This window comes from Podarcis tiliguerta, assembly GCF_965153285.1.
Source record: "Podarcis tiliguerta genome assembly, chromosome: 5".
In the NCBI taxonomy this organism is placed as follows: domain Eukaryota; kingdom Metazoa; phylum Chordata; class Lepidosauria; order Squamata; family Lacertidae; genus Podarcis; species Podarcis tiliguerta.
Genome location: NC_139538.1, coordinates 74,714,547 through 74,739,508, shown reverse-complemented (window position 1 = coordinate 74,739,508; position 24,962 = coordinate 74,714,547). Strand labels below are relative to the sequence as shown.

The window sequence follows — 24,962 nt, the reverse complement described above, 5'->3', positions numbered from 1 at the left end:
GCAGTTTTCATCTCATAGTTTTTTCTTCTTCATGGTAGTAGGCAGACGGTATAGAACAAATAGATCTGTTTAGCTAAGCCACTAAAATAGTGTATTTAATTGATTCTATAATTAAACACTAATGAATTTTCTGAATAATATTTCACTTGATAGAGTGGGAGCCGAAATCAGTTATTTTTGTGATTCTGTGTGTATAAAAATGTCCACTTTTACTAGGGCTAAATGTGCTATCTGGTATGAAATCTTTACATGCTACTAGTATAAGAAGTTGCAATGTGGAGTTTTCCTGTTCAGGCACCCATTCCTTTTCCAGGATTCCTTTTTCCTCCCCCCACAAAAAAACAACAACAGCCAGACAACTCTGAATTCTGCGGCTGTTGAGCAGAAGAAGTTATCATTTGGATTTCCCCCTCCTTAAGGTTTTCTTCCTAAAACATGTGTGTATTTCTGCAAACTTTGCCTGTTTGAGTGAGACCTTGTCAGCATCTGACACCTGTGCTCTGAGACCTGCACCGCTTGCCAGTTTGCTGCTGAGCCAAATTCAGTGTGTTGCTATTAGTACATAAAGCCCTTTACAACTTGGGACCAGTTTACCTGCAAGATCGCCTCACCCCATATATCCCCACTTGACCACTTCAGTCTGTGGAACTGGCACTGTTACACCTGCAGCATAGAACCCCTTTTAGTGTGGCAGCTGTTGTACTTTGGAACTCCCTGCCTATTGATATTGGGCAGGCACATTTACTGTACAGTAAGCCTGCAACCTACATGCATTTAACTTGTGTGCATTTAGGTTTATGCATGAGGCTAAAAAAAGGGATGGGGGCGGTTCTAGGGAAAATGGTTGGCAATCCCACCCATCATTGAACCCAATGTGTTTGGACTATACATAGTTTTGGCCTTAGGTGTAATCCCTGGAACATAATCCCTATGTAAATTACAGGCTTGCTGTACTTTTTCTGGTGCCTGATAACACATTTTTGTTTAGGCAAGCCTACCCAGACATGTAGAATGTTGATATGTGTTTCAGTCTATGTTTAGTTTATCTTGGGTTTTTATTCTTTAAATGTTTTAATTAGCTGTTTATAACCTTTTTATGGATTATTTAAAATGTTTTATCCTTTTTGTTAACAACTTGGCAAATAGAGGGATTGATGCCTACACAATCTTCTCACTTAGGGACTGTATTTGTCACCTGTCTAAAGCCATCCATTTCTTACGTCAGACGTTCCTCATGCGGCTTTTGATGCCATTTTGTTTGAGATGCGTAAAGCTACGCTAAAATTATCAGTTTGGTTTCATACTACCCACTTATATTTTGAGACTTGCTCCCAATCTGCAGTACAGTGTTCCATTGGCTCAATCATTGTATGACTAGGTAAAGAAATACAATGGTGCAATTTGATTTTGCATATGAATTCATTTGTTTTGCGAGTAGCAAAAGAGTTGGAAGGGAGTAAGACATGGTGATAGTGCAGCAGCATTTTGCTTAGATACAATAATAATCTATAAACGCACGGAGCAGTAAAATATTTTGATGGTTAATTAACCTGCGCTTTCAAACTTATAATACATAATCATGTATTCGAGATTCAAGTGACAGTGTTAATGGAAGAAGTACCTGATAGAGTGCTGCTTTTAATTTATAAACCATTTTTTTCTCTGTGTGTTTTCTAGACAGGGCATTTGGCAATGGAAACATTGCTCTCTCTCACTTCAAAACGGGCAGGAGACTGGTTTAAAGAAGAGTTGCGACTTCTTGGTGGTCTTGATCACATTGTAGATAAAGGTATGCACATAGCTCGAGTGAGAATTAAAGTATATATCTTTTATTATTAGAAGGTAGTTTATATATTACTCGTGTGGTAGAATGAAAGGACTGTGCATTAGAATACATGCAAATAGTGAAATTTTCTGATGCGCTGGATAGACGAGCCCATGGAATGCTATGAATTTCCAAAACCCTTTTCTTGTAGTGTGTGTACTTAAACTTAGCTATTGCAGTAGTAAAATAATATATACAACTGTAGTGATATGACCTCAGTTTCAACTTTTGCCCAATAAAAAGGTATACGCAACAAGATCATGAAAGAACTGTCCCCAATAGAGAACAAAGAAATAACATTCCTAAGTTGCCCTATTAATTTATCCCATCAGTAACTTAAATAGAGATCTTAATCATAGTTAATTCTGTGAGAGGCTCCCCCCCCCCCCCCAATTTCAGCAGAGGCCTATTGGTACTCCTTACTGAATGAGCCCAGTAGTTGTGGAGCGCTCAGTTCCCTAGTTAAATTTTAACATTGCAAGCCATCCCAATGATGACCTTGGGAATAAGAGTTTGTCTCGATAATGCATACCTTTTGGAGCAAAGAAATGGTTTGTAGCCAGAGCTACACATGGATGGGAAGGGATCAGCTGTCCTCATTGAAGTGAATCTTATTTTACAAGAAGCAATAGCCTACGTAGCTCTCGCTTTTCCCTGTCAAAGGTTATATGGAGAGTTCTGGCTATGTGTATCAGCTGCCACAGGATTGAAACCTTGTATCTGAAGTTGTGGGTATCACTTGATCCCCACTGACCTGAGGCACACCTGTGCTGGGAAGTTGTAGTAGACTTTTCCTGGAAGTATGCCCGGGCCTTGTAGGATAGGGTATGGACTGGATTCTCTTGACATCCATGGCAGTCATGTCACTGTGTGTTTTGCTACTTGACTTTCATGCACATCTGACATGAGGGCTGTTGGGCAAGTGTCATGATCACTTGGTGTTGATTGAGTTACAAGACTTGTGGTGTGGTTTTGCCAAATCCTTGAGACAGTCAGGATTGCATCTTAAAATCTTTTAAATGATAGCAGATGGTTATCTGTATTCTGCGTACATTTTACAATTTGATAGCTTAGGCTACCCAGGCATATAACTCTATGGTTGCGTTCACATGTAACACTAAACCACTTAGTGTTGTTGGTTTTTTTATTAAAAAAATCAGCTAAGCAGTATATGTATCACACTAGATAAACCAACCAGTCATGGTTTGGTTCTATGCAGATTAGCCTAAACATGCCCAAGCAAAGGGTTGGCTTTCATGCTCCCCACCTCCCCTCTTGCTTCCCTCTTGCTGCCATATGGAGGACTTCAGCACAGTTTAATTTCAATTTTACAGAATCCTGGCTTAACATTAATGTCACTTTCAGACCGGGGTCCTGGTTTAAAACAACCGTGGGTAACTTTCATAACAAGCCAACGAATAAGTTATGAAATCTTTTTTAAACCACAACCCCTAGTTTGAAAGTGAAGTTAATTCTGGATTTTGAATGAGTGAAGCTAAAGTCTTCTGATGCCCTCTTCCTAACTTGGTAGGAGAAGGTTTGTACAGGCCCATTCACTTAGAGCTAAACTCTGTTTTAGCATGAAGTGTGAATATGGTCATATATGTGCACGACATACGCGTATTTTTAAATTGGCCTCTTTGTGTTTTATATGTCTGTGTGTGTGTGTGTGTGAGAGTGTGAGAGACACAAGTTGGCTTAAAGTATATTGATAAAACATAATTAGAGTATTAGGGTATTTCATCACATATATGCAATTTTGGAAAGTAAAAAAAATACTTCCTTTAATAGTTTAGTAACAACATAAACTCTTTGTTTCTTAGTTAAAGAATGTGTGGATCACTTAAGCAGCGATGAAAATGAAGAGAAATTGGTTGCTTCATTATGGGGAGCAGAACGATGTTTACGGGTTTTAGAAAGCGTAAGTATTTAACTTTGTAAAGAGTGATTTATTTTTAATGGTCCAGAACCAGGGGTGAGGAAAGTCAGAACCATGGGTTATATCCACATAGCTTCTTACTATTCATGTGCCGTTTGTGTTAATTAGCTACTACACTGCTTTGGGTTAGCTCTGGGTTAAGTTTGATGGGCCGTATTCAAATTGGGCATTCTGAATTTAATTATAAAAAACTAGCCCACTTCAGCAAATGTTTAACTGATAGCGCTTTCCTAAATGGCGGTGAAAGATGTTGCTGACAAGGTGTGTGTGTGAGTGAAAGAGAGAGAGAGCGTGGGGAGAATTTCTTTGTTCCCTTTTTCTATTCTGTTTTTTGCTTCCTTGGGGGAGAGAAATGGAGACCTGCAGCCACATTGGAGGGGAGCTTGTATGTACCTGTTTGTGTGTGTAGACTAGCACACACGTATATTTGACAGTATTTATGTTTGTGAGCACAAGGTGCTTTGTCTCTTTCAGGGTTTCCCAAATTTGGGACACCTGCTGTTTTTGCACTACAATTCCCATCATCCCTGACCACTAGCTAGGGATTACAGGAGTTGTGGTTCAGATACAGCTGGAGACCCAATTTTGAGAAAACCTGGTCCATTTGTATATTATCATGAGATATATTAAGCGTTCACTTCCTGTTAATGGTGGGAGGGTGACTCTAGAATTCCTTACCAAGCCCAAAGTAAAAATGTGGCGCTGGCCCTATATGTTAATGAGGCTCTTAGCTAACAATATACTATTTGTAACACCGCCGCCTGCCCAATCAGCTCTAAGTGGGGGTAGTGTTGAAATGGCCATGCAGGCAAGGGGCAGGCTTGGAGAAGTTAAACTGGCTGAGGGTTTGGTTAGTTGGCCTTGTAGGCTTCCCTGAGTTTGTTCTGTTTGCCTTGAGGACTCCCTAGCTCTTTGCTTTAGGCTGGAGATCTCCCAGCTCAAGCCTATTCCCTTAGCCCAGGCTGTTGGGCGACGTCAAGTGTTCTAGAAAATCCAGGTCTCTATAAATTAAGTTAATGGTGCTTGCTTAGCACAAAACAGAATGTTAAATTGCAGCATTCTAGAAGCTTGAGAGATCTGCTAAAAGCAGAGTGTTCTTTCAGAAGGTGAAAGGAGCTTAACCCGCACATCAAAGGATGATAGTTGTATGATATTTTCTTTTCTTTTTAGGTAACAGTTCATAATCCAGAAAATCAGGGTTACTTGATAGCATATAAGGATTCGCAGCTCATTGTCTCTTCAGCTAAGTAAGTTCTAATGTATGCTTTTTAAAATACAGTATGGTATACTTCTTTAAAGGTTTATGTTGTTAGGTTATGTATTAACACTGCGGTCTTGGTGATAGCTTTCCTCAGCATGTGTGTGTGTATTGCAGCTTAGTATTTTCAAATGAGAGGGAAAGCGAGTTAGATCATTTCCTGCTTCCGCTTACTGATAGGCTTTTTTTCTACTTGCTGGAAGTAACTTCTGTTGCTAATTATGTTTTGTATGATAAAGTTTTGCAATCAAAATCACTTTTGATTGTGAAATGTTCCCATACAAACATTATACACACACCCCACATTATCTTTATACGTGCTTCTCAATTTGGGGGAACTTCTTTTTCTTTCAACAACTTCCCCGTGGAATTTACAGGATTGGGGGAGTGACGTAAGTAGTGCTTTCAGAAATTCTGGTCAGCACTCAAGCGGGAGTAAAAATATTGACAGGAAGATTTATATGTAGTTTATGGGTTCCAGTGAGGGAAATTTGTTGACATAAACCCTGTATACATTTACTTACGTTTGAATCATAGCAATTAAAGAGAATTAAAGGTAAAGGTACCCCTGCCCGTACGGGCCAGTCGTGTCCGACTCTAGGGTTGTGCGCCCATCTCACTTAAGAGGCGGGGGGCCAGCACTGTCTGCAGACACTTCCGGGTCACGTGGCCAGCGTGACAAAGCCGCATCTGGCGAGCTAGCGCAGCACACGGAAATGCCGTTTACCTTCCCGCCAGTAAGCGGTCCCTATTTATCTACTTGCACCCAGGGGTGCTTTCGAACTGCTAGGTTGGCAGGCGCTGGGACCGAGCAACGGGAGCGCACCCCGCCGCGGGAATTCGAACCGCCGACCTTTCGATCGGCAAGTCCTAGGCACTGAGGCTTTTACCCACAGCGCCACCCGCGTCCCGTAAAAAGAATTACATGGCCATATACAGTGATGCATGTTTTCTGTGCAAGCCTCTAGAGTGTATAGTATGGGGGAGAAGCTTAATCTGTTGCCAGAATTGAATGAAGACACAAACCTGGAATTAGCATTGTGTCTACAAGAGTTAGCTTTACATGGCTTCATCTCGCCATCAAATACGAGACGAATGTTAAAAATTCTTATTGCAAGTTTGTTTGTTTGCTTAATAAACAGCCCTATACCTGGAAGTCTCAGGGCGGTTTACAGAAAAGAAAAGTTTATGGATTATGCCGAATGACAAAAATGGCCAGAAGAATCAGAAATCAGAAATTTTAATAAGGAATGGGGAAAATTTATAATTTATCTTGAAAACAGCTAAAATTGTTAGTAGGATTGGAATAACACTTGTAGTTGAATGGTGAATTTTGGACATAATGGAGATGTAAAAGATTTGGATTATTATAAAAGATGCAGGAGGAAATGAGTAACAATAGGACCCTCAAAGGGGAGGAGGGAAGCCCTGGAGATTCTCTGGAATCTTGTTTTTATGTCGTATGTTGGATATTGGATATGCGATTGTAAAGCCTCAATCTGAAAAAACCAAATAATTTTTTAAAAATAAAGTTACTGCAGACATTTGGTGTTAAGTGCAAACAGTCCTGTTCACATTTAGCTTTACGACCAGACAACTAGTGCACATAAAAGGGGCCAAGTGACTAACATACCAGTTATGGTTCCGCTTTTTCAACGCCTTACTTCAATACTTGCTGGCTCCAAAGTGCTTTGTGCTGCTAATATGTTGCAGATTCCTATGTGAAGAATCTGGGACTGGATCATTATGAAGTGCACCTTTGGACCTTTTTTCCTAATAAAAAAGTACAAGAGATGATGCTTTCTAATATAATTTTGGGGACTGTGTTGCTAGTTACCATTAAAACCAGCATGATGAATGAAAACTAAGCTTGCTGTTTACAGCTGGAACTGGGTTTTTTACGTGAAGAAATTTTGTCACACTGATATGAAAATGATTTGCGTTGTATATTTTGACTCCTGTTTTTGTAACCTTCAGAGCACTGCAGCATTGTGAGGAGTTGATCCAGAGATACAACCGTGCAGAAGACACCATCTGTCTTCCAGACAGTAGGGTACTGCCGCACCAGAATGTAACAAACCATGTGGGTAAGGCAGTGGAAGACTGTATGAGAGCCATCATTGGTGTCTTACTCAATTTAGCAAATGATAATGGTAAGTTACTTATCCTGAAACATAAAATCAGATTATCACTTGTCCCATCAGATTGTTTCCCATGACGTCTAGAGAAAAGTATTCCTGTATTTATGCTTAGGCCAGGTGGCTGGTTAATCAGGTGGACAGTAAGAGGTGTAATAATGTCCTTACAGCTCCCACAAAACAATGCTGCAAATGTGAAATACGCATGCAACTATCATTTGAGTAGTTAGTGTCAGTACTGCAAATGTTGGTTTTCAGTTTACAAAATTGAGGGCGGGGGGTGAGTGTGCATGGCTGCCAAATTAGAACAACGGAAAACAAACTGTCTCCCATAAAGCAGCCTGAATTTTTCGACTGACCTTGCATATGTCACTTAGGTATGAGTTGGGAAGCAAAAATGTCAAAAATACTCTTTTGGCTTCTATTTTGTTACATTTGAGATGACTTTTCTGATTAGTCTGTTCAGTTATTTCACCTACTATGACACCAGAGAGTCATGATGAGTTAATGCAATATTCCCAGCTACGTTGGGCTTAGATGGTTTACGTTCTGGTTTAGTTACCGGGTGTAAAAGGTGAGATTCAGTCTCCTCCATTGCAGACTGGTGTGTCGGCCTGGGAGAGGTGTAAACCTGATCAGAGATTTGTTTGTGGGACCAAAACCGTAATCTGAAATTTGATCGTGGCCAGGTGTTATTGCCAGTTGCTACTTTTAAGTGGTGTAAATGCATGTTTGAAATGCCTGTGGTTTTTTAAATGTCTAATCAGCATTTATATCCTTTAACGTTTGCAGAGTGGGGTAGCACTAAAACAGGTGAACAAGATGGTCTTATTGGCACAGCGCTGAATTGTGTGCTTCAGGTTCCAAAGTTTCTACCTCAAGAACAGAGATTTGATATTCGGGTTCTGGTAAGAAAAACTTTTAAAAATGCCTCTAGAAAATGTAAGGCCTACATGTTAAAAATTACTTGTGCTAACTTCAGTATATCACATTTAACATGACATCCATGAAAACTGTTTGAAAACTTCCACTGGTTCATAACATGACAGCCTTACTGTTAACTGATCATATCATTTCTCTGTTGAAAGGGTTGTGATTCCCAACACATTTCTGAGTATAAGCCTATCAGTACAACAAGCACCAGTCAAACAGCATCATAAAACATAAAAAACCAAGTGAACAGCAGTAGAATGAAAGCTGTAATAGGTTCAGGTAAAACATACTTGCCACTGGAAAAAAGTAATAAAAAAATAAAAAATAAATCTTCTTAGAGCATGCCAAAATGGGTGGATACACAGACACTGAATGGCAGATTATGTCATGGTTTAGGCAACACAACTGATCTTTGCACTGATGGCTGTTTCCGAAGGACAAGTCTTTGGCAGCGATCAAAGTGAATTTGGTGTGCCCTCTAGCAAAACATTTGTAGGAATTACAGATCTCAAATGGTTCTGTATGACTCCTAGAATGAAATTAATTCCTCTTTACTTCTGGATGAGAAAAGGGTATGGGAGAAGGCTTTACATGGGGGGGGGGGGGGGAGACGGACCCAAACACATACTCTCATTTCATCTTTAAAAGCACACATTCGGAAGACCTTTAAGACAGACATTTTCAAGATAAGGTAATGTTGGCTGGTGTAAATGGACAAGAATATTTTGTAGGGTTGTTGAAGGTGCAATTGCCGAGATTTCATGAGGCTTGCCACTTCTTGAATTTGCCAAAATTGGCCATACTTCTGAGCACCCCGAGAGTGTGCGAAGTACAGTTCTTTGTACTCTACTATCTAATATTTTCTTCCTCCTTGCAGGGTCTGGGTCTGCTAATCAATTTGGTAGAGTACAGTGCACGAAATCGGCACTGTCTTGTGAATATGGAAACAACATGTTCCTTTGATTCCTTCTGCTTGGGAGAAGCCAATGATAGCATAAGCACATCTGGACGGATGGCTGCTGTTCATGCTTTAGTTCAGGTAAATCATAGCTTTTAATTAAAAGAACAACCATTTATGCAGTGTGAGAAACAGTTATAACCAGAGGAAACAAGCAGTGTTGTTGTTCTAATGTTCAAACGTTGAACTATTCGTCATTCCCATCCCTTTTAAACAAACAGAGACTATAGGTCAGAGGAGGCACTGAGTCACTTATTTGTCCCAACATATTTTGAGCCATACATCTCTTTATAGGCCTTTGATTTAATCCATGCAAGGGATAATTTGAAGCCGTCTTGTGTACTATCTTAGTGGAAAACCAGATGTTACTGGGAGCCCTACAAAAAGCATCCTTGTGATGGCCAGCAACTTGTATTTTACCCCTTAGTTGTTGTTGCCAATAATAATTGATTAATTTGCGGAGGATCAAATTTTGTAGAGTTTTGAGTCAAACATAGTTGTGAACATTTGGCTTGCCTCTTTAAATATTTCTTCATTAGATAAGAGATTATATTTGTTCTTCACCTGCATTACATTTTTCACTGGGCATTACATGCAGCATGAATTGGAAACCCATATATTAGTCTCCTGCTGAATAAGGTATATTCTCTGTCTCAGTTGTGTTTGGCTCTTCTTGCCATAGGCATTAGGACTTAGTTTATTATTATGCTGCACACCAACTGTTGGTGTACTATGCTGTAATCCCTCAGTTCCTTTACGAAATATTATTATTGGCATTTTTATCCTGCTCCTCAGCCAAAAAAAAGCTCACAAATACCATTGAGGAGGCAGATACTGATCTCGGGCTTAGAATCAGAAAGGAAAAGGCACTGAGAGAAAGTAGGTGTGGGGGGGGGACTCAGGTACTTATTCTTACTTACAGAGATCTTGTAGTGAACTGTAGCAATGGGGGGGGGGGGGGAGAACCAGGAGAGCCAATGGAGAGCTCCTGTAGTCCCATCTCTCTTGCAGCCTGATGGAATGTCTGCTGATGACAGTTGACGGAGGAGCTTGATGGCATGTAGTCTTTTAGCAGAGCTGTTAGAGAGTATCTTCTCTGCTTCTCCTATAGCCTGAGATGGGATGCCTATGCACAGTGTTAGAAACGGAGATATGAAAGCTAGGAGCTAAATGGCACCTTAAACCTAGGTTATGGGCGCCGCAACGGAGTATCTAGGCGTGCTTTTTTATAGCAAGAATACAAAGCTGAAAATGAATGAACTGCAGCTAAAATCTTATGCTCATTTTCCATATAATCTAGTCCTCATCTGAAGACTGCAAAAAACAAAGCCATACTTCCCCTGCCCACCCCGCTAATATTCTTGAGAGGGCCCCTTCTCCAATCTTCAGAGAGTAGCTGGAAGTGGGGAGGCAGAAAAAGGTCCTCCTTTCCTTCCAGCAGTGGCTGTTTTAATCTGAATTCTTCGGCGCAGTACAGTGGTGCCTCGCAAGACGAAAAGAATCCGTTCCGGGAGTCTTTTCGTCTTGCGGTTTTTTCGTCTTGCGAAGCAAGCCCATTGACGTAGTAGCGCTATTAGCGCTATTGGCTGAAAAAGGGCTAAAAACTGCTTTTTTGGGGGGGGGGATTAGCGGTTTTGCTGCTAAAATGCTTTTAGCAGCTTAGCGATTCAGAATAAGGGGTTTTGGAGCAAAAAAAAATTCGATTTTTTTCGTCATTTTTCGTCTTGTGAAGCAAGCCCATAGGGAAATTCATCTTGCGAAGCGCCTCTGCAGACGGAAAACCCTTTCGTCTTGCGGGTTTTCCGTCTTGCGAGGCATTCGTCTTGCGGGGCACCACTGTACTGCACCCAGAGCTCAGAAGCTGCTCTCATTAATGAAATTCCCTGTCGCAAAGCGCACCTAGAACAATGGGAGTTTCGAACGCTGCCTACGGATGACAGGATGAAACATTCAGTACAAAAGCGAATGCTAATTTAAGCAAGGGAAGGCACACAGCTGAGATGCTCCCTGCTGCCAGTTAAGTCGCATGTAGCATTTGGGTTCATGACTCATCATCTGTGGAATTTTCCCTCTCAGTTGTTCCTTGAGCGTGAGCGAGCAGCGCAGCTGGCAGAGAGCCAGACGGATGAACTGATTAAGGAAGCTCCTGCTGCACAACATGACAAGAGTGGGGAGTGGCAGGAGACAAGCGGAGAGATCCAGTGGGTTACTACAGAAAAGCCTGAGAACGCAGAGGAGAAAGATAAGAAAGAAGAAGATGAAGAAGAACTTGATCTTAATAAAGGTAGGTCCAGGTTCCTGGGGAAGTCGGCAAAGGAAAGAAGTGCTAAATTAAAAAATGTCAAGAGCTGCAGTTTTAGAATCCCCTTTCTTTCCCTTTTAAAGCAACTGGGACTCTTGTCCTAGTTAATCTCTTCCCAAAAATGCAGTGGTATTAAGGATCAAAGTACTTTCCTGATTCTTACAAGCCTCACTTCAGCTTCCTTTGCTGAAGATTGTTACCATTACAAAATACAAAAAGCTGCTCCTTGACAAATTGTCATAGTAAACGTTAATATTCCCCTTTTACTAATACTTCTATTTAATTTTGGCTCATTTATTCTGGATCAAACATTGTATCAGTTGATCCTTTCTTAAACATTGTTTTTCAGCACTCTTCTCTGTAATCATTCCCTTCCCTTCCTTTTATGGTTTCCACCTGAACATCTAATTTATCACACTGCCCTGCATCTGCAAGGGGAATAAACTTAACTATGTTTACTGGGATGGGATGAGGGTATTGGTCTGGGCAACAGTGGCATTCCACAAAATCACAATATCCACAGTTAGAAATGTTGACATTCTTGGGTACAGAATTATGCTCTATGTGTACATGTGCACATACACACAGAACACATAGAAGTAGCTGCTTAAAAGTATTTGGGCAAAGTGACATTAAAATATAGTTTGCTTATACTTCAAATATTATTGTTTTTACTTGCAGCCCTTCAGCATGCTGGGAAGCACATGGAAGATTGCATTGTGGCCTCCTACACAGCATTGCTTCTGGGATGCCTTTGCCAGGAGAGTCCAGTAAGAAAACTTTTCTGCATGGTTACTAAATGGGTCTATAAGGCTGGGTAAAAGAGACTGTCTTGAAACCATAAAATGGATCTTGGGAACAGGCATTTTACAATTTAAACTTCAGTTGTTAATATTTTTCAACTACTTCATATGCTTCAAGCTGTCTCAAAATGCAGTTTCCATAAGGGGAAAACTATCTGTCAACCCAGCTTTGGGTTACATTGTATTGTCAATGAAAGTGCAAAAGTTTGATGCTTTTCAGTGTGTTAGCCTAATGGAAATTCAGTCATACTTTCAGCAGAGCTCTCAGTAATAAGCAGGCTCCTACATGCTGAGCCAGCTCCTTGCTCTATTAGCCTAGTATCGTCAGCTCTGAATAACAACAGCTCTCCAATGTATTTGCCAGTCCTGTTGCTTACGATGCTTGGGATTAAATGGAGTACCTTCTGCATTCAAAGAATGTGCTCTGTCACTAACCGGTTCCCCTCCCTGAGGATATATTATACACTCAGCTGGAGTGTCTAGGACATGCTTGTAAATAACCATAGATGACAAAGCAACATTACTAAATCTTGAAGGGACATCCTTAAGAGAATGGGAATAACTAATCCTGTGGGTTGGCCTTTATATATGCTTGATATTCTCTCCTTTTTATTTTCCTGTGTATAGTTACCAGCTATAACATTATTTCAGTAGCTGTGTGCAACTGGAAAGGGGCAAGAAGGGGCTCTGGCTTTTCCATTAAGGCTCGGGGTTTGCTTCCAACTTTCACAAAACGTTGAGATTTGTGACTTGGAAGCTCTTGTGTTTTAGTGAAAAACTGTCAACTACCAAAGGTTTGGTAACGTTGTGTCAAGGCATTGTAAGAAATTCAGATAGGTTTCTGACATTGTGCCCGTACTACAAGAAAGATGTATGTCAAGCAGGAAAAGAGAATAAATGTGCGGGTTGGTTACTCTAGCGTCGTGTTGGGAAGTCGATTTAATTGCCTTGTCAGAAACTTCCTAATTCTGCATTTATTTCCTTAGATCAATGTGACTACTGTGAGGACATACTTGCCTGAAGGGGATTTCTCAATCATGACAGAAATGCTGAAAAAGTTTCTCAGTTTCATGAACCTTACTGTAAGTAGTATGTTACAATTGCTTATTTGTCTGGTGTTTCAGATCAAAATGCTTGAGATGACTTATACCAGTATGTCTGTCATCTTATGGAAGGGTAGGCAAGGTGTGTGTGTGTGTGTGTGTATGTATTACTAGGAACTCTGGGGGTACACCACTCAGAGTCAGGTGCAAAAAATTGGTTTGTGAGATGCACCTGCACAGAGCACTTCTGAGGATATATGTTTGCAGTGCCAAAACTGAGCTCACAATCCTTTGGTGCAAAAATCCTGATTCTCCTCTCCTATGTTGTTTATTATTATTATTATTATTATTATTATTATTATTATTATTTATTATGTTTCATCAGCCTAATTGAGAAGCCTTTTCATTGATATGGAAAAGTTTGCTGATCAACTGTAAATAACCCAATGATGTGCCAGTAGATATCATTCCGTCTTCTACAAGCCCTGATGTACTAGAAGGGCAGGCATAGGAAGATAATCTGGAGTGACAGCTTCTTGTTATTACTCTCTGGTGGGGCAGTTTTCCACTTGTCAAGGAACTGCAACCCCTGTCCCACCCACCCCACTTAATGGGGTTAACAGTGAGCAGGATAACTGACTTATCCTCTTCCATCTGTCCAAATGACACCACTAGACTTGCCTCTGTTGTAGTCTGTGAAGCAGTCAAATCCCACCCTCAGCCCCCCCCCCAAAAAAAAACTAAGATCACCTTCAGCCAAATCCGCTGTGGCAGCTGCAGCAAATCTCCCTGGTGTTGCAAGATTGTTTTTGCAAATTTATTTAAATAACAGCAGATGTTAAATGATGACTTCTTCTAAGGCTGAGACATTATAAATTACAGGCCACTGTTTGTAAATAGACCGCTTTGCTTGTAAATGGGGAACTGTTGCTACTTAGGTTGATGTAACATTCCAGACTGTGACCTGCTGTCACATAATCCTTAAATTAGGTGGGAAAATGCATCTTAAACGTTTAATAAACGCCCCGTGTTTCCCTCCACACCTCCTTTCCTTCCCAGTGTGCTGTTGGGACAACAGGCCAGAAAACTATCTCTAGAGTGATTGAATACTTGGAACACTGCTAGAAACTCGAGTCTTGCCGCAGGCACTTGAATGCTGGAGCTCTACCCCTCCGATAAAGGAAGGAAGTCGTGAAAGAAGTCCTCGAGGAAGCACCACCGAGAGCATTCATCAGTCTCATTCGTGTTTGGATTTTTAAGGCTACCTGGTCTCTTCACCATACACTCGGCATTTTCCGAGAGACAGTTAACCACCACATCAATCTGCAACTATCAAAAATTAGGGGGGAAATATCTGAGGAAAGCAAATCAAGAATTCATTATGTTTATAATAATGCAGTGCAGTATTTAAATATATTTGGCAGGGTTTACTCTCCCTCTTTATTTTTCTGGCTTTGTTTGTGACAACTTTAAAGGGGAAAACTTGCTGCTGGTAGTGCAACTGCTGTTTACTGTTGAGCCACTGTTTTTCATGCCAGCCAGGTGCAAAGGCAGCTTTAGCTACTGAGGTATCAAAAATCTTCTAATAAAGATGCTCTGGGCAGCAGCATTGCTCTGATTTGAGTTTAATTTGCTCTTGCTTTTTAAAGAGATTATTCCAAAATCATAAGAAATAGAAAAATTTTAAATACTTTTTGTGATTTTAACTACTGTCTATATTTAAAATGTGTTGGAATCCAAAGAGGTTGAGGCTTGGATAGTTTATTTTTTATACTGTTTTGATTGAAAATTGGGTTGTTGGAAACTACTTCTCAGTTCTTAAAATTGTCGTGGCCTACGTACTGTAAACTGATTGACCATAACACTTCATAGCTCTAAGAGAGGCATGCGGGAAGAAGAAGAAATAATAATCCCCTCCCAGCTGGTGGCTGTCTGTATTTCTTTGAAATGCAGGAATTGTAAAGCACCCTGCTTAAAAAGGACAATGTGAAAAAAATGTTCAATGCCAGGGGAGTTTACATTTCATGATGCACAAAAAAGAAAGGAAAAGAAGCTGTTGATTTTTGTTTCAAGGAAGAAATGTGGAGCTAAAACACCAGTGGGGATTAATGTTTCCAGTTGACATAATCTTTCTATTTCTTCTCTAGTATGGCGCAGGTAAATGCATACAATACGAAGCCTTAAATAGCTGAATATAGTGAAGATTTTGTTCAGTATGGGGTTCTAGTTCACAGCAAAGGATTGTGTTGAGACTTTAATGGAACAAAAATCCCTGCTAAATACTTTTGTAAAAGAGGTTTTGGACATTAGTGACTTCTCGCACTCATTGTTCCGATGGACAGAATTGCTCATGGTTTTTATTAAGCTGGTCTTGAATTATTCACAAAATGTTTTGAGACATTTGCATCACAGACACTTTCCACATTACCTGTGTAGCTAGTTGCATCATGTTACTTCATTGAATTTGTAAAACTTGAAGCCATAAAAATATTAGTTCTGTGTATAATGAGGGGTGGGAGAAATAACAGAAAATCTAACCTGCTTTTTAGATCTTGTGTTATCTCCATGTATAAACTTACAAACTTGTGCTTTTGTATCAGTGCCAGCTGTAAAATTTTTACATACAGTGGCTGCCTTCTATGTCTTCCTATTTTTGATAATGCAGATTGTTGGGAATTTGGTAAGGAAGTGACTGATTAGAAGCAAAATCCTATATTGGTCCTGCTTTTTTATTTTTATTTTCCTTAACATCTTAACTAAGCAAACTACCCCCCTACAATGTACCAGTGTAACTTAGAAATAAAAATGCTGAGGTTATGTTTTCCCTTGGATAGAGCTTCCTTATGAGAGGAAGAGCAACTTAGTAAAGCTGTACTTGTAAATTATTTCTGAGATGCAGGATTTACTGGATATATTTTTTGGCATTTAGTTTTAACAACTTAGAGCAATGGCTTTCATTTTTTAGTTGGATTTCATATAGATTTAAGTTAGGCTTTTTTTCTGTATGCGCAATGACGGGGGATGATTTTAAAATAGATGCAGTGATGAGGTGGAATCAGAAGCCACACTTCTCTGTTACACTGGTAATGACCTGGATCGGAATTGGTTAAACTCGTTGTGTTGAGCATTTCTTAATTAGCAAGCACTGAAACATGCAGACTGTTTGGTTTTTGGAGAGAGGGTCAGGAAACCACTCTGCAAGCTGCAGTGTGTTTTCTTGTTTTAAACCTCATCAAGCTCTGCATTAAATGGGTACTTGAGGCCAACCTTCAAATTTAAAAGTTTTAAAGTAACTTTTTTTCCACTGTAAATATATATGTAAATAAGCGCAATTGGAAACTAGAACAGTAGAGTACTTTTCTGAATCCAATCCTATTTTTATTTTATACAGTATTTCTCAGCTGTGATATTTGGAGCAAAAGCCAACGGCAGGAATAATAGTTTGTACCAGTTTCATGAAGTATGTCTTTTGGTTTTTGTAAATAATTTTAACTCGAATAAAAATTGCTACTTTCAATACATAACATACATGTAATGAGCATAGTTTCTTGCTATTGGAGACCTTTAATGTGAAACAGCAAATGGTATGGCTGCCATCTTGAAATTATTCTAACTATGAGTGCCATTCTGTGATCAGAAAATGAACTTGGCCTGGGTTGTCTAACAGCTGGTGCTAAACATTTTATCATTTGGTAATTGCTGCAGATCAAACTGTTATTAAAGGAACAACTGCCCAGGGTAGATTAAAGATTGACAAGAGTGCTTCCCCATAGCTCTTTGTGGCAGCATCACCATGGTGTCTGTGTTGTGCTTCCACAATCAATATAAGAGAATCCCATGTCATTGTCCACTTCTGTTATAATTGGAGTGTCATTGGTAAAAGTATTTCTCATTGGGGTGCTAAAGATTAGATTGGAGCTTTCCAAACTGCATGTCACCACACGTTAGTGTGACAGCGTTTAGGTGTGCCGCGCAATATGTGTCCATCTTATATGGAGTTAGTTTAACCTCTGGTTTGCTAGTAAAAGTGAATTACAGTGGTGCCCCGCAAGACGAATGCCTCGCAAGACGGAAAACCCGCAAGACGAAAGGGTTTTCCGTTTGCAGAGGCGCTTCGCAAGACGAATTTCCCTATGGGCTTGCTTCGCAAGACGAAAATTGACGAAAAATTTCGAGTTTTTTTCCGCTCCAAAACCCCTTTTCCTGAAGCGCTAAGCTGCTAAAAGCATTTTAGCAGCAAAACCGCGAATCCCTTAAGCCTTAAGAAGCCGTTTTTAGCCCTTAAACTGCCAATAGCGCTAATAGCGCTACTCCGCTAATGGGCTTGCTTCGCAAGACGAAAAAACCGCAAGACGAAAAGACTCGCGGAATGGATTCTTTTCGTCTTGCGAGGCACCACTGTACTGTGTTGCGAAATGATGCCTGTCTTAAAAGTGTGTCACCAACATGAAACGTTTGGAAAGCTCTGGATTAGATAGTGGGCCATTTCCTTCATAAGCACTAACATTTTAATAAGAGTCAGTTATCTTTTTCAGCCAGTAGCACCCATCTGGTAGCCAACACATGCTTCTGGGCTTCAAAAAGGTATCCATGCCAATTATACAGTAATTACTTATGGATAACTTGAATGTTAGCTCTGCTGGAGGTAAGTATTGAGGTCGCTCCGCATGCATTGTGTATGCAACTGCTAGAAACTGCTTTCACCAGAAACCTAAGATGAATTGACCTGTGTGTTAAACCCAATTTCTTCTATCATTTCATGGTATGCTGTTAGTATGTTCATGTGCATTCAAGTTTGTTTGTAAATCTCTGAGAATTGAGTGGCTAATGAATGAAAGTATGCAACATTTCAATTTGCATGCTAGTATTAAATTTGTTCTATCGAAATAAGGCTTTTAAAAATCTTGTTTAGATTTAGTGTTAGTTACCAATAGCGAAGAACAACCTTTCTTGCATTAGCATCAATTTAAATATATGTAACTTTTTCATATTTAGGCTTTAGGTTTATACGATAGCTCATTCGGTAGAGCATGAGACTCCTAATCTCAGGGTATGGATTTGGGTGTAAGATTCCTGCATTGTAAAGGGTTGGACTAAATGACCCTCTTGGTCTCTTCCAACTCTACAGTTCTATGGCATCATTATCTAGCTTTGTCTACCATCGTTTTCATATGCATTAACGGGCTGGTCACTGCTGAATTGAAGTGGCTAATTCAGATGTTAGATCCTAGATGCTGTCTCCCATCAGCCCTAGCAAGCATGGCCAATGGTGTGGGATGAACTGACAGGCCAAAAGTTCCCCACTGCTGTTGTATTGAAGCGGAAGATTGTCTGATGTCTAGTTGTGGCCAGTGAGGCCTCAGAGACTCAAATCGAAATAACCAGGAGCGCTATGGAATGCAGTTGGACATGGTACAAAGTGTACATACTTGGCATTGCTATGGACTAGCTCACAGTGATGCTCTACATATGATGGGCTAGCCCTATGCAATTTCAGCAGACGAGTAAATTTGCTCAAAAACAAAAAATACACTTATTTCCCTTCTTTTACCCCACCGAAGAAAAATCCTATGCACATAGCACCCTGGGAGTTACAGCTGCCACGAAAAGCAAGACACCTAGTGGCTTGTTCATCTTTATGTCAAAATATGTAGACTTCAAGTTCATTGCTTAAAATTGAGATCAAGCTTAATTCATGACAGGGGCCTTATGAAAAACTTTGGTTGAACTGCCTAATTCAAGGCTTAATTTAAATAAAAGGTCCTAGTTCATTTCAGTGAAACATCGACACTGATTTATACACCTTTCTAGAAAATGGCCCCAAACAAGCTGACTGGAAAGCCCTTTTTAACTAAAGAGCAAGGCCAGGTCAAAGCTTACTTGCCGGTAACACTGCAGTTTTAGTTCAAGTTAAGATTCCTGGTTATGCAAGCTGCCAGGGCTATGTTGGGCACACATGGTGAGAGAAGCTGTTCTATCTGCATGATAAATTAATGTGTTTGTGCTAATGCCTTTAATAATGGCTTATTTCTGGAAGCACTAGAAGTGCTTCTGGTACTGTAGATCTGCTCTTCAGCAGTAATAATGAGGTGTAATCATGCAGTCTTGAAATTAGCTTATATAATGGCTCCTTCTGTACAAGGGCCTGATAGATTTATATCAACCTACCCTGTGATGCGCAGATAAGAGTGAATGGTTAATAATTACTTGCACCTGCAAGGTAAAGTTACAAGGATACCCGTCCCCTGAGATAGGTAGAATGTTTTTCTGGACATACTACCGGTGTTGGGTTGAAATAGTAATACTTCGCCACAGAGCAGTACACACAGAGTTCTGGTTAGACCTACAATGACTCTTTGCAGTGTCTGCACCTTCCTTGGAAGAACAGAGCTCTACCTGCGTCTATGGAAATCCCTATTGCCCCATGCAGTGTCCTTGGATGTTGCCAAGAAAGTAGGTGAAGGCTTCAGAACAAGGTTCTCCTATAATGGAGACAATGGGAGAGGTTGTAGTGGAATGAAAGTTTGTTGTTTTTATTTTTTAAAAACACAGCTTTGGTGAACAAAACCCATCCAAAGCCATTTGCAACAATAAAAAGACATACGCACACACACACCACTATTACAGAAAATCCAAAATAATGGCTTGTCACCCAGTGAAGAGAGGCAAAATTTGCACCTTGAACTTGACTCAGCTGTGTTGTGCAGTGGCTCCTAAATATATGAAATCGAAATTATTTTTCCCTTGAGCAGTGAAATGTTGGCTTTCCATTTTTACTTGGACTTCTAAGAAATTATTACACTTGGGACTCCAAGTGGTTTTCACATCCTCTGTTCCTTCGTCTCTTAATGCACAATGATTATTTCTGAAAATATGCTGACAGCGACACAGCGTTCAGAAGGCAAGTATAAGCACTTCCAGAAAATCCACTTAACTGGAACAATGTCTAGGAAATGCCACCTTCAGCAGTTATGAAGGACCTTTATTATCTTAATAGAATAAAAGCAAGTAGCTTCTCGCTAATTCATTTCTGATTTTCTTTGAAAACATACTCTTGCTGCCCCAAATTTCTAGAAGGCTAAGGCTTGATGTGGCAACAGTATAATATTTGGGCAGTGTGTCTCAAATTTAGTAAGCCATTTGAGAATAACGGATTTGAAGATGAGTTTGAGAAGAGTGTACTTCTGTCTTGTGACAAGAGGAGGGTGTACAGTGAGGGGAAAAAGTATTTGATCCCCTGCTAAATTTGCCCGCTTGTCCTCTGACAAAGAAATGACCAGTCCATAATTTTAATGGTAGGTTTATTGTAGCTGTGAGAGACAGAATAGCAACAGGAAAGCCTCCAGAAACCAAGAAATGGCTTGCAAAAACATGAAAAGACGTGTGCACTTTTTAAAAGATTTCTTTTAAAAATGCAGATGTGGACATGAAGTAAACCAAATTGAAGACAACGTGTAGAACTGAAATGGATATATTTGCCCATCCCCAACCTGTACTTGTAAATTATTTCAGTGGTTAATTTATTTACTACCTTTTAGACCAGGGATGGAGAATCTGTGGTCCTCTAGTTGAAGCTGGACTCTCCACGCCTAAAGGCCTCAGCCAGATGAGTTGATGGGAACTGCACTCTAAACAACAGTAAGCGTTGGCAGGTTTCCTCCACTCTACTCCATATACTCAAAACAGTAATCCGGATTTAATCTTTTAAAAATACAATTTGTGTAATTGCACCCAGACATGCCACGAAAACGCTGTGTTTTGTTGACAAACATGGAAGAACGCTGAGCTAATGATGCTCATGATCACATTTAACAACATAAGAACACCTTGCCTGAGTCAGAGATCCATTTAATTTTGTTTGTTTCTAAAAGCAGTAACTAACAGCACTAGCCTATACATGTTTGGCATGGAGTAAACTCCATTGCGTCTATGTTTATATAAAACATAGTCTGCATAATATTATAATCTCTTTGAAGGGGTTTAATAATAAAAATATAACAATATTCAATGCAATTTCCTTCCAATGGCGGTATATACACAGTGTACCTTTACAGCACATTTGAAACACATTATTTCAAAGTATTCCAGGCACTGTGGTTTTCCCCCTCACAGTTACAATTCCCAGCATCCCTTAAACTACAGGATTATTTGAGGGGTAAAGTGTGTGTCAGAGATATAAAGAGAAAATGCAGCTGTATTGTCACAAAACTGAGCGGTGTACAAGCGCCAAGAGTTAAGAAAAGCTTAAGTAAAGATGTGTTTAAAAGAGGCTTTTAAAATGCCATCACTATCTCCATCTCAGAAATTCACTCCCTGGTAGGTGTGTATAAGACTGGCCTAGTTTGGGCCTGGGAAGCTTTTAAGCAGGGCATGCCAACAACATGCCCTTTTGTCCGCTTTCTCACATCTGCATGTCAGTTATACAGCCTGTATGTAAGTTCTCCAACACTGGCGACAGCTGTTGACAAGGCCAGGAACAGGGAACCTGGTGTGGTTGGACTTCAATGTCCATTAGCCCCAAAGAGCATAGCCAATTGTTGGCAAATATGCAAAACAGAATTATAGAGCTGGAAGGGCCCTAAGGATCATCTAGTCCAACCCCCTTTACCTGTCTCTTGTGATAGGTTAATTGTGCATTGTGTGATGGGGATGCTTAAGCTAATTAACCAGGAAGGGATTGCAGTGAAGGCCGGAAGAGAAGGTTGTGCGTTCTGGGGGGAAACCTACCATTTTTGAAAAAAATATACACATTGTCTATTTTCTCCACATTACATTACACTTCATTGGATGGCAGGCACTCAAAGGCTTTTTTTTTTTTTTTTTAAGTCATAAAGTCATACCGGTGTAAGCCAGGCATGTGCAAAGTCTGTTTTGGGGGCCTAATCTGGCCCACCAGTTGGTTAAATCCGGCCCCTGTGGCGGTTCATTTCCTGGGGTAAAATCCTAAAAAAAAACCCTCAACAACTTCAACCCTAAAAAAAGCTCAACTTTGGTCAGACACCATTGCATAAGTGATAGAAGGAGACAGATGTCTTTGCAACTTCATGGATGGTTAAGAAAGGCTGCAATCCTATGCACACATACCTGGGAGTAAACCCCATTGAATTCAAGGGGACTTCTGAGTGGACACGTGCAGGATCCTACTGTTACTGTCCACTTAACTCATGCTGCTTTAAGGCTCTTAGTAAAATATACAGGGTTTGTACAGCTTCTGCCTTTTCCCCTGAAGCAGACATGCACCAGCAGCTTGTCCTCATTACAAACCTTTAATTACACTGCAAACAACGTGAACATTTTGTCACTGGCTTAAGGCTGAGACCCACCCAGTGACTTCACTGTCATCTTGCTTTACAGGCTAAGGTAAGGAAGATGCTCCCTAGGTGTTCTGAAGACAATGCTTCTCATGCCCAGGTGCAAGCGTGCCTGTACATCTCTGTTGAGAAGTCCAATTTAATTAAATGGGGCTCACCCTTAAGTAACAACGGAAGCCTAACAGTGACTACTCGGAAGGAAGTCCTGGTGAAGTCAATGGGGCTCCCTTCCAGCAAACTAGGGTCAGGACTGGACTGCAAACCTAACGGGTTGATAAAATCGCACTTTAGCAGCGCAATCCTAACGCAGTACGATCCACTGTCCACTGGGGCTCCCTCCCTAGTGCTTTTACTACCCCAAGCTTAATCCTACTTGTACAACACCGCCCATGCACATAATATAAACACGGAAGAGGAGTCGCTCCCCGAACGAGCGTGTCTTGTCTATCCAGAAAGCAACCCCCTCCTTTTCAAGTGAAACTTTCATTTTTTTTTGCCCCCCCCCTTCCAAAAAACACAAACAACCCTCTATGTTTGCACACTGGTGCAGATCAGGGGTTTTTGACGGGGCGGAGAAGGCTGCAGCCGAAGTCCTGCGCGCTTTCTAGGCATAAGCACCTCTCCTTGCGAGAGCAGTTTTTGCAAGGGGTTGTGGGGCAGGGATCCACTCCGCCGCAGCAGGTCCCTGCTACGCAGGATCAGTTTGGTGATCCTGGGAAGGCAGCGGGAGGCGATCGGCTTCCGTCGCTTCCGGGTGGCGTCGTAGGAGCCTGGCTTGCCGCTTCTCTCCCCGGCGCGCCGGCGCCGACCTCCTGCACCAGCTCGCTCAGCATGGAGATGTAGATCTTGGCCATCTGCAAGGTCTCCGCCTTGGAGAGCTTCCGCTCGCCTCGCAGCGCGGGCACGACGCTCCGCAGACGGTCGAAGGCCACGTTGAGCACCAGCATGCGCCTCCTTTCGCGGGCGTTGGCGGCCAAGCGCCGCCGCTGCCGGATCCACGCCCCGCCGGGAGGCTCGCCAAGGCGTCTCCAAGCGCCTAGCGCTTTCTTGTGCGCCGCCGCGGGCGCCTCGTCCAGGCGGCGGGCGGCGCTCAACGTTGCCCTGACGTGATCGCGGCAGCCGGATCTACCGAGGAGCTGCTGATCGGGTACAGCCCAGACAGCAAGTGCAGGCTGCGAAGAGTTCTCTTGCTGCTGAGCCGGCGCCCTTCCTCGTTCCCTCCCCTCCTTGTGCCAAGAGGCAGGGAGTCTCAACGGACTGGCGGTTTCAAAACCGGCCCACCCTAGGGGCTGCTGTTGGGAGCGGAGCTCTTTCATTTTAGCTCCGATTGGGAGATCTGGATGCCTCTCTAGATTTGCAAGCACACCCTCCCACTTCCTTTTTTCACTCCGGGGAGAGCACGTGCGAATGAGCAAGTCAAAAGCAGGGAGGTTGGTTTGTTTATATTGCCGAGCTTGGGGCGCAGGGGGAGGACGAGACACGCGAGGCAGATCACTGGGGGAAAGGGAGGAGGCTTGCAAACAAAACCCACGGGGGTTTCAAAGCGAAACCGTGACAACTTTTGTCACTTTCAAAGGAAAATGAAAAAAGAGGAGGAGGAGATTGGGGTGGAGGGAGTCTATTAAGGGAGTTCATTCAATTTGGATTAGTCTCTCTCGAGTGATCCTCTGAAGTGTGGCATCAGGAATCAAAGAGGCGTTAATCCTCTAATCTAAAATGTAATTAGATCCTTCCACATGGAAGGATCGCATGCAGTTTTGAGTTTGAAACAGGAACAGGGTTGTTTTTTTAAAAAGCTTTGGAAGGCAAGGACAATAGTCATTTAGTCATTTTATTATTTCCATTTACTATCTGGAGATCTTGAAGTGGTTTGCAATAAATTAAAAGTACCACAGATGCACACAAGGACAAAGTACAATAAAAACAACGTTGGGTGATTTACAAGGAGAGAGAAAATTACAAATACATAAGCTATCACTAGATCCATAAATACAATATACATAGAAATCAAGTTGGAGAGCGCTGCAGGGCAGCAGAATGCAAAATCCCAACCTGCATAAAACACAGTTAATGCAATGTGCACCCAGTCTCACCTTCACAATCCATTCCCCACAACTACTACAGTCATTCACTACCACTCATGCTCCACAATATTACAACCAATATGCAAAGGATCACTGCCAAACATACATGTAAGATACCTGCCCTATCTCTGATAGGCTAATGGACAAGTGCAATGAATACAGTGTGGAACTAAGACATGGAAGACCAGGATTCAAATTTTCGTTTGCTGCCTTCCGGCCTAACCCACCTCAAAGGGTTGTTGTGGAGAAAGGGCGGGATATAAATGCAATAAATCAATAATTATTCCTTCACTTACCTGGGAAGGTCTTGCTACTACAACCAGAGCAGGCCTTTTCACCTGTGTGTTTTTAAAACTACTTCCAGCCCC

At 41.3% G+C, this 24,962-nt stretch overlaps 2 protein-coding genes across 5 annotated transcripts in view; one reads left to right on the top strand and one right to left on the bottom strand.

The window, feature by feature from the left end:
- Positions 1-16,723, top strand: part of WAPL (WAPL cohesin release factor) — a 56,094-nt gene extending 39,371 nt beyond the window's left edge. For all 4 annotated transcript variants that reach the window (XM_083439906.1, XM_083439907.1, XM_083439905.1 and 1 more), the window contains exons 10-19: positions 1,678-1,789; positions 3,649-3,746; positions 4,935-5,011; positions 7,000-7,175; positions 7,953-8,068; positions 8,971-9,132; positions 11,128-11,335; positions 12,035-12,123; positions 13,143-13,238; positions 14,259-16,723. In XM_083439906.1, coding sequence (XP_083296032.1) covers positions 1,678-1,789; positions 3,649-3,746; positions 4,935-5,011; positions 7,000-7,175; positions 7,953-8,068; positions 8,971-9,132; positions 11,128-11,335; positions 12,035-12,123; positions 13,143-13,238; positions 14,259-14,324 — 1,200 coding nt within the window. In that variant the 3' untranslated portion in view covers positions 14,325-16,723. The remainder of the gene's footprint in view (positions 1-1,677; positions 1,790-3,648; positions 3,747-4,934; positions 5,012-6,999; positions 7,176-7,952; positions 8,069-8,970; positions 9,133-11,127; positions 11,336-12,034; positions 12,124-13,142; positions 13,239-14,258) is intronic.
- A 3,763-nt stretch (positions 16,724-20,486) lies between these two features.
- LOC310678137 (uncharacterized protein) lies at positions 20,487-23,836 on the bottom strand. Its single transcript, XM_083441497.1, has one exon. The coding sequence runs from the start codon at positions 23,824-23,826 to the stop codon at positions 23,209-23,211; it is 618 nt and encodes a 205-aa protein (XP_083297623.1). The 5' UTR covers positions 23,827-23,836; the 3' UTR covers positions 20,487-23,208.
- Between the last annotated feature and the right edge of the window lie 1,126 nt (positions 23,837-24,962).

What these genes read in the sequence shown, in the direction of transcription:
- LOC310678137 (XM_083441497.1), bottom strand. Translation starts at nt 23,826, where the DNA reads ATGAAAGAGCTCCGCTCCCAACAGCAGCCCCTAGGGTGGGCCGGTTTT.